The 14,785-nt window shown below is 62.9% G+C and overlaps 1 protein-coding gene across 35 annotated transcripts in view; it reads right to left on the reverse strand.

The window, feature by feature from the left end:
- Positions 1 to 11,285, reverse strand: part of MYO18A (myosin XVIIIA) — a 31,994-nt gene extending 20,709 nt beyond the window's left edge. For 8 of the 35 annotated variants that reach the window (XM_042026242.1, XM_042026240.1, XM_042026214.1 and 5 more), the window contains exons 1-12: positions 10,203 to 11,285; positions 5,082 to 5,138; positions 4,027 to 4,704; positions 3,774 to 3,836; positions 3,466 to 3,570; positions 3,029 to 3,064; positions 2,360 to 2,416; positions 1,710 to 1,797; positions 1,471 to 1,580; positions 1,215 to 1,391; positions 890 to 1,100; positions 491 to 633 (exon numbers count right to left, since the gene is read on the reverse strand). In XM_042026242.1, coding sequence (XP_041882176.1) covers positions 491 to 633; positions 890 to 1,100; positions 1,215 to 1,391; positions 1,471 to 1,580; positions 1,710 to 1,797; positions 2,360 to 2,416; positions 3,029 to 3,064; positions 3,466 to 3,570; positions 3,774 to 3,836; positions 4,027 to 4,704; positions 5,082 to 5,138; positions 10,203 to 11,210 — 2,733 coding nt within the window. In that variant the 5' untranslated portion in view covers positions 11,211 to 11,285. Of the gene's footprint in view, positions 1 to 490; positions 634 to 889; positions 1,101 to 1,214; positions 1,392 to 1,470; positions 1,581 to 1,709; positions 1,798 to 2,359; positions 2,417 to 2,923; positions 3,065 to 3,465; positions 3,571 to 3,773; positions 3,837 to 4,026; positions 4,705 to 5,081; positions 5,139 to 5,969; positions 6,038 to 6,911; positions 7,091 to 10,202 lie in introns of those variants that run through there. The other 27 variants (XM_042026239.1, XM_042026236.1, XM_042026234.1 and 24 more) reach the window with 22 other exon arrangements.
- Between the last annotated feature and the right edge of the window lie 3,500 nt (positions 11,286 to 14,785).

Consider the following 14,785-nt stretch of genomic DNA (forward strand, 5'->3'; position numbering starts at 1 on the left):
GCACGGAGTGGCTCTCCTGGATTTTAAGGGCTCTGCTGTTACTACAGCAGGGAGGTGGCTGGAAGACACGTCCCCTGATTTTGGGACTAACTCAGCAAGGATAGGCAGCCCATCTGATCTGGGTGTGAGCAAGGACGAGAGCAGGATGCCAGGCTGCTGAGTGCTGCGAGCATGGGGCTGGGGGTCTATGGCAGAGCTTGCAGTGTAGAAAACACCGGGAGAATCGCGGAATCATGGAATGGTTTGGATTGGAAGGGACCTTAAAGATCGATGAGTTCCAAACCCCTGCCATGGGCAAGGACACTTTCCCCCAGATCAGGCTGCTCCAAGCCCTGTCCAACCTGGCCTTGAATGCTTCCAGGGATGGGGCAGTTAGAGCTTCTCTGGGCAACACTCCAGTGAGGATGGACTCGCTCCCACACCAAGGGGAGCCACGCTGACAAGGATGGACCAGCTCCCGTGCTGGGGGGGGCCACCCCGGCCCCCTCACCTGTACAGAGGCAGACGCCACCTGCCCAGCCTGGTCGAAGTCCAGAGAGATGATCTGGGAGAAGCGGGTGGCGTTGCTGTTCATGCCGGTGCTGCTATTGCCAAAAGCCTCCAGGATGGTGTAGAGAGCCTGCCACTTCTCCACTGCGGGAAGAGAAGTAGGGCGGTGCAGGGGCTGTGCAGTGGCAGGGGGCCAGAGCCAGCCAGGCAGGTGCTGCTGCTCCCGTGCCATGCTCTGCGCCGCAGCAGCCCCCAGGAGCGTGGCAAAGGCACCGGCGTGACACAGTGACAGCCCCTCTGGCGCGTGTCCGGCCGCTGCCACGTGCGTGGGGCTGTGACTGCAAAGCGAGGGGCGTGTGCAGGCAGGACAAGGGGACTCCGTGCCCCGCCGGGGACTCACCAGAGAAGACCTTGCCGGTGCTGCCGGCGATAGTGGCGAGGTACTGGACCAGGTGCTGGCAGTTGGTGGTTTTGCCGCTGCCGCTGGCGCCCAGCAGGACGATGGCCTGGTCCTGGCGGCTCATCAGCATGCTGCGGTACGCGGCCTGCGCCACCGCGTAGATGTGCGGGGACGTGTCCTCCCTGCGGCACCCCTTGAACATGTGCATCACCTGGAGAGGACGGGGAGGGGAAGCGGGTGATGGTCAGCACCCTGCCACCCCTCTGTCCCCTCTGCACGGCGCCAGCTGCTTGTCCCCTGCGGTGTCACCCCGCTGCAGCGTCACCTTCTCAGAGTACATGGAGGGGGAGCTCAGTGGGTTGATGATGACCATGGTGGGCCCGGCGTAGGTGTGCAGGAGGTTGCCGCCGTAGCGCTGGCGCAGCGTGTGCAGCGTGCTGGACTCATTGAGGTAGAGGAGGCTGGCGAGGTCCTCCACACGGTCGCAGGACGGGGGGTTTGCCTGGCAGCGAGGTTGGGGTGGGGCGGGTCAGGCAGGGAACGGGGCTCTGCCCCATTGGCCCCCTGCCCCGCAGCCCTACCTTCTCCACGTCGTCCTCTTCCACCTCCAGGACGGCTCCATCGTGGTCCAGTTTCACCTTCACCTTGCCCTCGGGCAGGGGACTGCCCGCCTCCGGCCGCAGCTGGCTGCCTGCAAGGGGCATAGGGCACTCAGAGGGGCTGTGCTGGCAGCCCCCAGGGACACCGCAGTAGGGTCAGGGGGGCTCGCTGTGCCACAGGAAGGATGGGGTGCTGTGTCCCAGCAGTGCCCCTGGCTCACCCAAGGAGAAGCCATCCCTGTGCACCAGCCACACCTTCTCAGTCTCGTACCAGGCCTCCTCAGCTGCTATCTGCTCCTCCGTCTTGGCCTGAGGGACAGAAGATGTGGAGAGGTTGTAGTCACCTGCCCCCTGCCCTGTCTCACCCCCTGCCCACATCTCTGGGACTGGAGGGAGCAGGGCTGACTGGTCACAGGGCCATGTGCTGGCCATCCAGGCTACCTTCACAAGCCACAAGCCCTTCCAGCATGTCCCCAGTTTGCCCACTGGGGGGACCCCAGTGGGCTCAGGGCTGCAGAGACCACCAGGGCCCTGCCACAGCTTGGGACAGACATAAAGACACAGTGACCCACAGGCACATTCACTACGGCCACCTCGGGCAAGCCTGGAGGGGCCAAGCTCCCAAACCACAGCCCTGAGAGCAGGCACCCATGCCAGCCACGTGCCAGGATGCAGGGACACCAGACATGCTATGGGGACACGGGACATGCTGCAGGGACATGCTGCAGGGACACAGGACACACTGAGGCACATAATGGAGGCACAAAGGACATGGCACAGGACTGTGACACGGGAAATGCCAGGCTGGCGTGGCCGGCACAGTGGGGATGTGCCTGGCACACGGAGAGCAGGATGAGCCCCAAAGCCAAACCTGAGCTGCAGCAGGGACGGGGCCAAGAGGAGCTGCCGGCGCATCGTCCGCTGGACCCTGGCGAGGCCGAGAGACGGCGAAGGTGAGAAGGGCTCAGCCCTGCCCCGCACACAGCACAGAAAGGGGCGGGGAGGAGCAAGCGGGGGCAAAGCACCACTGTGCCAAACCCTGCTCCTCATGCCACGGCCACCACTGTGGACAGCGGGGTGGCAAGTCCAGTGCAGTGCTGGACATACACAGAGCTGGGAAGGACGCTGGCCATGAGGCTGTGCTGCCAAAGCCCTGTGGCTGGGGGTCACTTCACTGACCCTGCTCTGAGCTCTGCCACAGCTGCTTTGGCAGGAGCCATGCATCCTGCCAATGCCAGCACTCTGCCCCTTCACACCCTGCTCCACACCCCTGCCCGCCCCAGTTGTGTCAGCTCCACTGAGGGCACCCTCCTGGAACATCTGGCTTCCCGGCACAGCCTCGCTGGGGAGGGGAGAGGCACCCAGCCCTGGCTGCCCTGGCACCTGCCAGCCCCGTGGCAGCCCACGGAGCAGGGTGGGATGGGGAAAGCCTTACGCTCCAGCACGAGGCACGGGCGCAGATGCCAGCCCACCGGCAGACAGAGGATGGCAGGGGGTCGCTGGTGGAGGCAGAGGGCTCCTGAGGATGGGGGTACAGTACCTGGCTGGGTGCCGAACCGGAGGCGGCGGGGTCCAGCTAATGGCAGCAAGGAAGGAGGAGAGAAAGAAGAGAGGGGGTGAGAGGCAGAGAGCAGAAGCAGCACCCTGACAAGCCACAGGGCCCTGGCATGGCCATGATTCACACAGCACCACCAGGACATCATCCATCCCAGCCACCACAGCGTGCCTGGGGCCCCCGCGGGGATGCCAGCAGTTCCCCATTCCCAACACACTGGGCTGGGCAACGATCCCCAAACCCACCAACAGCCCTGGTCATCCATTCCCTGCTGCCAGTGTCACCCAGAGATGGACCATGGGGTTGGCAGCCAGATACAGGCAGATACAGTCACTGTGTGCAGAGCACACGGCATGTCCGGGACAGCCACACAGTGCCCACGTCTCCCCGTCCCTGGGAAGGCAACACGCAAGCACCAACACCTCTGGAATTACAGAAGTGGTGAAGATCCTCTCCAGCCGCAGCTGCGCCTCCTCGGATGGGCTCAGCAGGGATGTGGGGCCAGGGGAAGCAGGGTCAGGGGCAGCCTGGAGGCAGAGCACCATTAGCTCCAGGCCAGCTGCCCCACAGTCCTCACAGCCCTGGCACATGGGCTCCAGTGGGGCCATTGCAAGGGCTTTCCCAGCCCTGCAGCCCATCAGTGCTTGGGGCAGGTCCCAGGGTGAAGGCACAGCTGGGTACCAGCGCGTACCCACAGTGTCCAGGGACCTGGGTCCCCACTCCTACACACCTGCTGGGGGGCAGCCGGGGCAGTTTTCACAGGGGTCGGCCGCTTCTCGCTGGTCTGCAGCTTCTTCTCCACATGAAATGGAGGGGAGACAAGGGGCAGTATGATGGAGTGGCCACAGCACACACGACTGCCCCAAAAAAGTGACTCCCACCCACACCACACATCCCAAAACCACTGCAAACCATGCAGGTGAGATCACACCATGCTGCACTGGGGACACTTAGAGCATCCCCCACCGTGCACACACCGGTACCTTGTGCCTCTCCAGGGCTGTGGGTTTCAGAGCAGGCACCTTTGCTGGCTCTGCTTTCCCTCCTGAAGGCTGCACTGGTGGCTGTGGCTTGGCTTCGGCGCCCGGGGACAGCTTTGCGTCCCCTCCAGCCGGCTCACGGGACTTCTCCTGCCTGTCCCCCGGCCGGAGCCGCGGCCGGTGCTCCTTGGTTTTGCCCTTTGCCATGAGGGTTTTGAGCCCCTCTGAGATCTCATCCTTGGGTTCTGGCTTGGCAGGAGCTGAAGGCACCACAGTGGGGGGAGGTGGCGGGGCTGGGGGAGCCGGGACACTGGTACGGCCTATTTCCTCCTTCCTTGGGGGTGGCACTGGCTCAGGAGATTTGGCATCTCGTCCCGGCTCCTTGGCACTGCCAGTGTCCTCCCCTGGCAGGACTTTGCGGACCACCTTGCGCACCACCCGGACCACCTTGCGGCGGGACAGCCCCTGGCCATCGTCTCCCTGTTCCTCAGTGGCTGGGCCCTCCAGCCCATTCACAGCTGCCCCATTCAGCACCGGCTCTGGGCTCTTCCCTCTCCCAGGAGGTGGCTCGGGGCTCTTCACAGGCTCAGGGCTCTTAGTGGGTTCAGAGTTCTTCCCAGGCTCAGGTTTTGGGGGCTCAGCTTTCAGGGGTGCAGATGCTGCATCCTTCAGGCTCTCTGACTGCAGCCACAACGACACCAGTGTGAGTGGAGGTCCAGCCTCCACTGCTCTTTGGGACGTGGTGGTGCCCAGGGCTCTGCCCTGCCACGGAGCACAGCTCCCAGACAGACCCCAGCACTGGGACACAGCACCCTTCCCCACCAACCTACAGCCCCACAATGGATCCCAGGGCAAGGAGCAGTGGTGACCTCCCTGCCCCACACACAGTGACCCATTGACCCTCAGGCTGCCAGCACGGGGGTAAAACTCAGTGCTCAGGGCATCACTAAGCCCATGACCCTGCATGGTGTCCCCAAGCCCTGTCACAGGGGCTGCTCCCACCAAGGACAAGCCCCATCCCCAAAAGCTCCACCCTGCCCGTGCCCTGTGACACTTACAGCCCCGTCCTCCTTCACAGGTCTTTTCACAGCTAAAGATTTGTCCTCGTCCTTGACCTGAGGGTCAGACAAACAAGAGGAGCACGTTTCAGCCCACTGTGGGGCCTCGCTGCCAGAAAACCCACCAGGACCATTGCTCCATGCCAGCCCCAATTTGCAGCCCACTGCAGGGACAAGGACGTGTGTCCTTCCAGGCTTCCCATCAGCTGAAAAAACAGGGGTGAAGCACAGAGATGCACCCTGGTTATGGCAAACCCCAAAGGTGGGAGAGGTGGCCTGGGCCCTCTCATCATGTGCAGCCAGTGAGGGAGCTGGTTCAGAGTCCCATCACCGCTCCTGCAGGGCTCTGTCATTCTGCACGTCACCCCCCCCCCCGGTGTCACAGCACGTTTTAAGTGTCACCAGCTAATCTCTGCAGCAGCCGCAAGTGGGACATGCCAGATCCCTGCTGACCCGGGGAAACCAGGGGCCTCTGGGGGGGGGGTGGGCGGCCAAACTCTGCCCTGAGCCATGTCTCTGAGTGCCAGGACTTGGCTGTGACACTGTGGTGGCAGCGTGTGGTGCATCCTGTGGCCAGCACACCCCGACTCGCCATCACACAGCAGCTCCTGGCTGGCAGGTGGCACTGAGGTGGCTCACACTGAGTTAGGGGCTGCACCAGCCACTGGCAAAGCCATTAGTGATGGTGTTAGTGATCACATGCATGGCTGTGTTGGTGACCCCAGCCCTGGCCAAGCTCCTGTTTGCCTGGCACAGCCCCTGTCATGGCAGCACAGTGAGGCTGGGAGTGCTGCTCCAAACATGGTGCCAGCACTGGGCAAACTGGGGGAGCCGGTCAGCAGCGTGACCCAAATGTGGGGTGCAGGCAAACATGCGAGAGAGACTTCCCTTCTGCTCCCAGAATGCAAACCGGGATGAGAACGCCATGGTGATGTCTCATGGAGCCGCAGCCCTGGCTGGGGAGAGAGGGAGAGGTGAGACGGACTGGGGACAGCACACAGAACGCCAAACCATGGCCCAGGGTACAGGCATGGTGCCCTTCCCCACCTGGGATCCTCAGGAGCGGGGGTCTGAGCCCACCTGGCCCTGCTCAGCATACAAACAGTGCCCACAGGAGGGGCTCTGGGGACAGGCAGGTGACCAGTCTGAGACCTAGCAAAGCTCACCGTGCAAAAAAACCCCTTTAGTCAGGCTGCAGGACCGTGGCCCCACTCCCCCGAGCGGGCCAGCCCGCTGCGGTAAGCAAATGCCAGGGTGAGGGAAGGGATATTTTCTGCCCCAGCTCCCTGCTTGCCCTGACAGCCAGGGTTTATTCTGAGCCTGACCCTGTGCCAGCAGCCGGGCAGCTCTGGTGGGACCTCCTGCCCTGGATGGCACCCGCTCTCCAACCCCAGGTTGTGCCTGGGGCCACTGGGGAGAAGCCCCCTCCCACGGCCAGGTGTGGCACAGGGGAGCCACCAAACCAACCCAGCAGTCTGGGAGTACATCCCTGAGGGCTCCCCTGTACCCCCCAACCATCACCACGCTGTGAAATGCCAGTGCCGGGAGCACAGGCTGAGCACTAGGGTCTGGAGATGAACCCACCTGTGGGTCAGAACCTCCAAACCCCCTGCCCACAGCACTCCCACCTCCAAGCAGCCTGGCACTGCCACAAAGGTCTCCAGAAAGCACTGGCCATGAGGTCCCCACAACAAACAACCCCCAGCCACCAAAGCACCCCAGGGGTGGGTTCAGCCTCACAGTCCCCACTCCCAGTGCCAGGACTGTCTCCCACATGCCCCCCTCGTGCTCCCCAAGCCGTGCTGGCCACACTGGGGGTCCCCACCTTACCAGAGGGAGCCAGGAGCGGGGTTTCCGCCGGGGCGAGCGCGGCACCGCACGGGAGAGGCACTAGTGGGGCGGCAGCCGGCAGCGGGGACAGCTGGGCTGATAGGGCCACCCTAAAAATAGCCGAGGAATGCGAGGGCCCCGCCGGCGCAGCAGCAGCCGGAGGGAGAGCTGGGGGGGGACACGCGGGCAGTGGGGCCTCGCCACCACCACCGTCACCGCCGCCACTGCCAGAGGAAGTGATGTGGGCTCCGCCGCGGGGGGAACTGCCCGGCCTCCGTCCACACGGAGAGAGAGAGAAAGACACCCCCAAGCCAAGTGCAGCTGCGGAGCTGGGGGAGCCAGGGAGGGCTCTGTGCCTCAAGATATGGGGTTGCACACTCCTGTACCCCGGGGTGCCTGGTGTCAGAGCTGGGTTCCTGGTGTCGTGCCAGGCGGTGCAACCCTGACACTTCTTGTTCCTCCTCCAGCTTTCCCATGAACACAAGTTCCCCCCAAAATGCTCCTGGGGATGGATAGCACCCCAGCAGCCCAGGGTAAAGACATTTTCATGGCAAAGCTGCCTCTGGAAGACCAAGGTCTCCCTGGAAACAGCGGGAGTGGGGCAGCAGGCAAGGGGCTGGGGGTCAGGGGCCTCCCTGTGAGGGGGCTGCTGGAAGGAGCTGGTGGCAGGGAGCCAGGCACACTGGTGGCATGGAGGAGCAGCAGTGACACAGGCATGGCACACTGGGACCCCAGCTGGCAGCTGAGCAGGTCCCTGCCCGATCTAAAGGAGACAGATGTGTCCTGAGCAAAAGACCATTCCCATGGGAAGCAGGGGGTTCCAGCCTGGCACACCCCACTGCACAAGGGACAGGCCACATCAAACACCCTTGGCAGGGCTGGCACAACACAGCAGAGAGTGCCTGTGGTGACATGGGTGTCCCCAGAGAGCTCAGCATTGGAGCCACCTCCACTGGGATGCCCAGCCCAGCTGTTTGGTGACAGCAGCATTTCTGCCTGGCCAACATTATTTCTCTCATTCCTTTGCCAGGAAATTTGGCAGACACATGCTGGCCCATGGCTGAGCCCACTGGACACAAGCCCCCTCCCAGGACCCCTTGGGACTCCCCCACGCTGGGACACCACAGCAGCACCAACCCCTCAGTGAGAGCAGAAAAAGAGCCAAACCAAGAACTTCCCAAGCACAGAAAAATGATAAAAGTGCCTCCAACACAATGAGAGTCCCACATCCCACCCTGGTGGGACACAGGGAACCCAGCCACGCCATGGCACAGTGGCCTTGCACCCTGGGGACAGCGACCTGCAGGGAGCTGGGTGCCCGTGGACAGTGGCACGCAAGGTCGGCCAGTGCCCCCGCCGGATGCCTGTGGTCCTGCTGCAGCCCTGGAGCGGTCAGAGGCGTTTCTGGAATATTTCTGCTGGGCCGGCGCACGCCTGGGCCCTGCCTGAGGAATTTCGCTGGTAAATAAATAAATACGAGTGTGGAGCCGAGCCAGCCCAGCTGCGCCACACTGGGAGCAAGCCTGGGACACAGAGGGGGTTTCACCCCATCCCCAATACCCGGCCATGCTGTCCCACTGGCTGGCCCCCTGTCACCCCACAGCACTGACAACCCCACGAGATGCGGCGGGTGCTGCCCCTGCCCAGCCGGGTCCACAAGGACAAGGGTGACTCAACACAGACCTGGTGAGGGGGTTAAACCCCCCCATGGTGCACAGAGAGCCTGGCACCGTCCTGCTCCAGCTGGGGAGGGGCTTCCAGAGCAACAGCCCAAAATATGTCTATAATTTCCTGTTTCAAAAAGGATCATTTTTATTTAAATTAGGACCAGAAACATTCCAGGGAGCTTAGTGGGGCCTGGGGGAGAACCAGGCCTCCCTGTGTGCCAGCACCTTGTGTGAGAGACCCCCAAGTGCACCCAGCTCCCCAGTCTGGGCTCCCTAGTACCGGCAAAGCCACAGCGTGTCACTCTGGTGCACCACGCAGGAGGAGGAGGCATCCTGTGCCGGGTGCCTGTGCTGCGGTGGTAACCCCACGACACGGTCAGCCCTCTGGCCAGCTCCCACCGGCTGATGCCGTCAAACCACACCACCACGTTCCGGCACAAGGCTGCAGCCTCTCCCATGCAGCCCCAACGGCACCGGCGTCTCCTCTCTCCCTTCCCAGCCCAGCCCCACGCTCCTGGAAGGCACAAGCGCCTCGCTGGCCCCGTGTGCCAACATCCAACGCACACCTGCCTCCGTGCCAGGGTCACAGCCGCGCCCCGTGTCCACACGGGGTTATCCAGGCAGCACTGCCCGGGGACGCCTGCAGGGCTCCGGGGAGGAGCTGCGGGGAAGCCACCGCTGTGGCTTGGCGCAGACTCCACCCCGCGGTGCCGGCATCTGCTCGAGGAGCACATGGAGCCCCGTAGTCACCCTCACGCCATCCTGGCCACCATCCCGCAGGCACAGGGCCTCGCCATGCTCAGTGTGGTTCTCACCAGTGCAGGCAACCTGCTCTGCAGACACAGGCATCCTCCATCCCTAAGAAAGGCTTAAAAATACACTAAACAAGTCCAGTTTTATGCTAAACAACGCCACGCTGCTGCATCCCATGCCACCATGGAGGGGGTCCAGCCCTGCAGGCTGCTGGCACTTGAGGGGGCTCTGCTGCTGGCTGGTCAGGACGCTGGTTAGCTTGTGGCAGGGTCAGCAGTGGCGGGCAGCAGGCGTGAGGGATGTGGGTCACCCAGCCATTAAGTTTCTACTTATACAGCAGCAGCAGCCGCGTACGCAGGGCTGCGCACGCCGGCAGCAGCTCCCGGCCCCTGGCACGCTGTGTGCCTGCCCCAGTCCCCGGGGAGGATCCCAGTGGGGGACGCCAGCGTGGGCAGTGGAGTAGGCAGTGTCCTTCTGCAAAGTAGCCTTTGGAATTTCCGGGCAGTGAGGAGCAAAGCTCCCTTCTCAGCTGGACTGTGCTCCGTCAGCAAAGAGATGGGGACAGACTTCCCGCAGGCAATGCAGAGCTGGGCTCTGCTGCAGCCCCTCTGGCAGGAGGAAGACCCAACCCAACAGCACCCTGAGCATCTTGGGCGGCAAAACCCGCCAGTGACGATTTGCAAGACCAGATGTATCACTGCTGCATCCCAGCCACAGCCTCCTACTCCTCCCTGTGCATCACTCCTGGCCGGAGCAGCCCCAGCACCCGCTCTTTCCCACAGCCCCTGCCAACCTAAACACCCCCGCGAGGACGCTGGCGCTGGCAGAACGCAGGCCCGGCAGGGCCCGTGCCGGGGCCGGCGTTACTCACATCCCAGGCAGCACGGCGTGTCCCCTGGCCGCCCCGCAGCCAGCAGCGGCTCAGCTCGCTCAGCTCCAGGATGGGCTGCACCTTCAGCTGCACCGTCTCCCCCGACTGCCGGATCATCTCCACGATCTCATCCCGGGATTTGTTCTCCACGTTCCGCCCGTTGATCTCCACCAGCCGGTCGCCCGGCACCAAGCCCAAGGCCAAGTCTTTGGTGCCGGCTCCGGGCTCGGCGAAGTGCACGATGCGCCGGTACACCTGCCCGTCGGTGCCGCGGTCCAGCATGGTGGTGCGGCGCAGGGAGAAGCCGAAATCGCCGGTGTTGCGCCTCTGCAGCTCCAGCTGCCGTGGGGTGGGGGGCTGGGGGGGCACCAGGGCGGGCAGCCGCAGCTCGGCAGGGAACCTCTTGCCGATGAGCTCCGGCACCCTGGCACGCAGGGAGGTGGTGAGAGGGGCGCAGGGCTGTCCGGGGGGAACCCCCTGCTTGTTGAGTGGGGTCTCCAGCATGCGCACCTCCACCTGGGGGGACGGGGCTGCCGAGTGCTCGGAGGGCGTGGAGGTCTCTGAGGTGCTCTCATCCCGGCTTTTCTGGGAGAAGGAGAAGCGTTTGACAATCACCTGGGAGTTCTGCTTGGCCAGGGAGCCGAACTTGGCTGCCCGCTGCAGCACCGAGCCCTTGAAGTTGGTATCCTCCGCCTTGAGATCGTCGCTGGAGCTGGCCGTGCTCAGGTGGCCCGAGTCCAAGATGACGCTGCCCCGATTGCTGTCAGAGTCAATATCTGTGAGGTGCAGCTCAGAGCCACTGGCCACTTTAATGGGGATGGGGTTGGAGATCTCCAGACGGGTCTTGGAGTCCCGCTTGGAGGCACGGTTGAGGTTGAAGAAGCCCCGGCGCATGCTCATCTCCTCCAGGCTCTTGAGCTCAGCTGCTGACATGCGCTCCTTTTTCTCCTTCTTCTTCTCCTTCCGGGCCCCATCCTTCTCTTTGTCCTTCTTCATCAGGTTGAACATGGTGATGGGGGGCTTGGGGTGCTCTTGCCCCCACGGCAGGGCACTGGGTTGGGGTGCTGGTCACGGCACGGCCGCCTGTGCAGGACAGACAGGAAGGGTGCCATCAGAGAGCAGGACGGCCAACACCCACCCACCACCCTCCATCCACCCCACTGGTCACCCCAGCTGCCACCCCCAACCCCTGGGCCATGTCCCAGTATTCCCACCCTCCTTGGGGACCGCAGCACCACAGGGCTGAGACTGCCCCAGTCAATGTGTCCTCACCCTGGCTGGGCACCGAGCCCCAGGGATGCAACAGGGATGTTCCTGTACCCCCAGAGATACCCCAAAAGAAGCCCAGAAGCCTGGCAGTGCCTGGCACTGGGGCTGACTGCAGGCAAGGCCCTCAGCAGCTCAGGAGCTGTTTTGGAGCAGCACGGGTAGGCAGGGAAGAAAATATCCTGGTGGCTTTTGCAGCAGTTACTGCCGGCACGACAATCCCCAGGGTAAAACCCCCATCCCATCCAGCCACCAGCGTCCTGCCTGCTGTTCAAAAGCCCCTTGTCGAGGAAACAGAGGCCTTTCTGCTGCTCATCCTGGTTCCGGCCACCGCAAACCACAGGGACTGCCGTGGGCAGTGTCCCCACCAGGGAGGAGCTGGAAACACGGCCTGGAGCAAAGGTTGCTCTAATAAACAGGAACCTGTAAAATCACATCCCTCCCAACACTGATAAGTGTCTAATTTTAGCCAGGGCGACGTAGAGGCTCGTGACGCTGCCGGCAATCTCCAGGAACAGTCGCTCTTTCATTCGGGCATCCCGCGCAGAGCGGGGGGAGCACCCAGCTTCCAGTGGGAAAAACACGGCTGGGCAGAAAACCCAGCTCCCTCCTGGAAAACCCCATGTGCACCCAGTGTCTGGGGACACCCAGTGCCTGGGAGCATCCACAGTCTCACCCTGCATGGGGTGCTATGGGACTCCTCTGCCCCTGGGGTAATTGGTAGCCCCCCCCAACCTCCATCGAGCGCTTGGGCTGCCGGTAAACAATTCCAAAGTGGAGCAGGCGGCTGGCAGCGCCCATGGGACGGGCTGACAGCTATATATAACAGGGCAGGAAACTGCACAGGAACTTAACCTCAGCACAAAGGACAACAGGAAAGCTCCCCACGTTTGAAGCATCTGCTTTAGAGCTCTCTGACAGGTGTGGGGACAAGGTTTGGGATGGGTAGCGCTGCCCACGGTGGCAGTGCGGGCTCTACCTGGAGTGCGGGGATGTTCTGTGCCAAGCTGCACCTTGGCTCCAGCACAGCATCAGTACTGCATCACCATCATTGCCTGGACCATCTCCCTGCAAGGGCACATGGTCTCCACTGCCCTTGAACACACCCAGTGGGACAAGGGAAACCTGTTTTCCCCTAGGCAAAGCCATACAGGGATGGCAGGGAACTCCCTGAACCTTGCTGCCCCTCGGGGCCAAGGCAGAAGCACACGTGCACAGGAGAGGCCTGGCCACAGGGCAGGTGAGGACAGAGCTCTGCAAGCCATGGCACACTGTTGGCCCTGGGTGTGTGATACCTCCGAGGCAGTGAGGGGAAGCAGCCCGAGGGACAAGGTCAGGCTTGCAGCTGCAAGGCTCCTGGCCATGGCCAGAGGCGCTGCCACAGTTCTGTCCGCATCATCCAGCCCCGGGGTTCTGGCTGCTCTGCCTTCTTCACAGCACCTGGGGCTTTACCCAGACCCACAGCAGGACCTGGGCAGGGCAGGACCCCAAAACACATGAAAACAACCCAGTTCCTTTCTCCTCTCCCAGAACTGCTGGCTGTGGGGTGATCGCTGACCCAAGCCATGGGACAGCACAGCAGGTGCTGTCACAAAGGGCCCCATGGCCATACCATCCTGGGGGTGCCAGGGCCTCAGCACAGACAATGGCAGGGAGGAAACCACCTGCACCTGTTCCTGTCCCCTCTGTGTGACACGTACCACTGGTACCACAGTAGCCTGGGCATCCCTGAAGCTGTAGAAAGGGCTGCACCCCTGGGAGCACCCAGTGCTCACCCCATGGCTGCTGGGACCCTTCCCGGGGATCCCTTGGGAGCAGAGCCACTCATCAGGCAGGTGCTGGTTAGAGCCTCAGCGCCAGAAGACAGGCAGCCAGCGCGCTCTTTGTCCTCGGCGGTTTCTCTCCCGGCACACAGGCTGCCTCGCAGCCTTTGTATGCCCAACAAAAAGGGGGAACAGCGTTCCCAGCCGCATCGCTAATCAGGCAGCACTGGCGGCCACTGCCGCAGCCACGTGTGCCCCACTCAGGGCCACAATAGGCAGCAGTGGGGCAGGGAGACAGGACTTCTGTGGGCTGGGGAAAGGACTGCAGCATTCCCCCTGCGTTGGTGTCCCCAGCCCGTGTGGAAATTGTGGTTTGTTCCCTTTTCCCCAAGAAAGCTCCTGCCACGGATGGGTGCAGCCCAATGCCGTGAGCAGGAGGCGGCTGCCGAGCTTCTCCTTGCTCCTGATTCAGCCCCAACGCGCCTTCCCTGACTCAGCCCGGGCTCGCTCCGGGACTCCCCTTGGCCAGGCATGTTTAGGGCAGCAGCGTGCATGAGCCGTGACAGGGAAGGGAGAGGCGCCCGCCGGCGCTGGCTGCGCTCTGGGATCGCACGCGAGGATGCTGCTGTGTGACACTGGGCTGGCAAAAGATGAGGATGTCATCTTGGAAGGGCCAGATGGCAGAAAGAGAGATGCACCTCAATGCTCCCCAAGCCAAAAGTCCTCCCTGAGCCACTCAAGCAGGAGCCAGATGCACCTTCCTCCATGTCCCCCCCCCACCACAGCCATGAGCCCCCATGTCCCTGCCAGGGCGTCAGGGAGTTCCAGGCAGGGAGGAAGGCGTTCACTGAAACTCCCAGCCACTCCTTCCCTCCTCGAGACGCAATCTCGTCTGACACACTCCCGTGCAGGGACCTGCACAGCAAGTTTCACGGTCACCTGCCCTCCCTGCTCTGCTCCCTGATGCCAGCAGTAGGGCTGTGCTCCCACACCACTTTGGCACAGGAGCTGGTGGCTGTCCTCTGCTTGGGCACACCATGTTGGGGTATCCCATGCCCTGGCTGCGCCCAGCCAGGAAGGGATGATGCTGTGCCAGGGAGCGGGAGCTGCTGGCAGCGATTCCGAGCGGCCAGGCCAGCTCCCACGCAGGGCAAATGGGAGCTGACCTGCGTGATGGCTCTTTGCTGGACACAAGTTTTCCATGAAACAAGGAAATTTAGGGGGTTTCCAAATCCCTCTGCAGTGCCTTCCCTTACAGACAATGCTGGAATGTGTCAAGAGGAAAACAATCCCGGATCTACCTGAGTCACAGATGAGATGTGCCAACAGGCTGTCCCCAGAGCAGGATTTCAGGCCCTCCTGCTGCAGGAACCCCATGTCCAACAGCAAAGGAGACCCAGACTGGTTGTGAGGGGTCACCCTGGGCCAGGAGGGTGCAGGGGGTGCAAGCATCTGCCTCGCCCCAAAGCCAGGAAATGACACAGCTTGAGAGGTCTTACAGGGTAAACCCAGAGGGAGTGGGGCAGGATCCCAGCTGGGCTGCCAGGTGGGAGA

Source organism: Corvus kubaryi, unplaced genomic scaffold, assembly GCF_017639235.1.
Source record: "Corvus kubaryi isolate FWS band 111438036 unplaced genomic scaffold, C.kubaryi_AGA036_p1.0 37284, whole genome shotgun sequence".
NCBI lineage: Eukaryota > Metazoa > Chordata > Aves > Passeriformes > Corvidae > Corvus > Corvus kubaryi.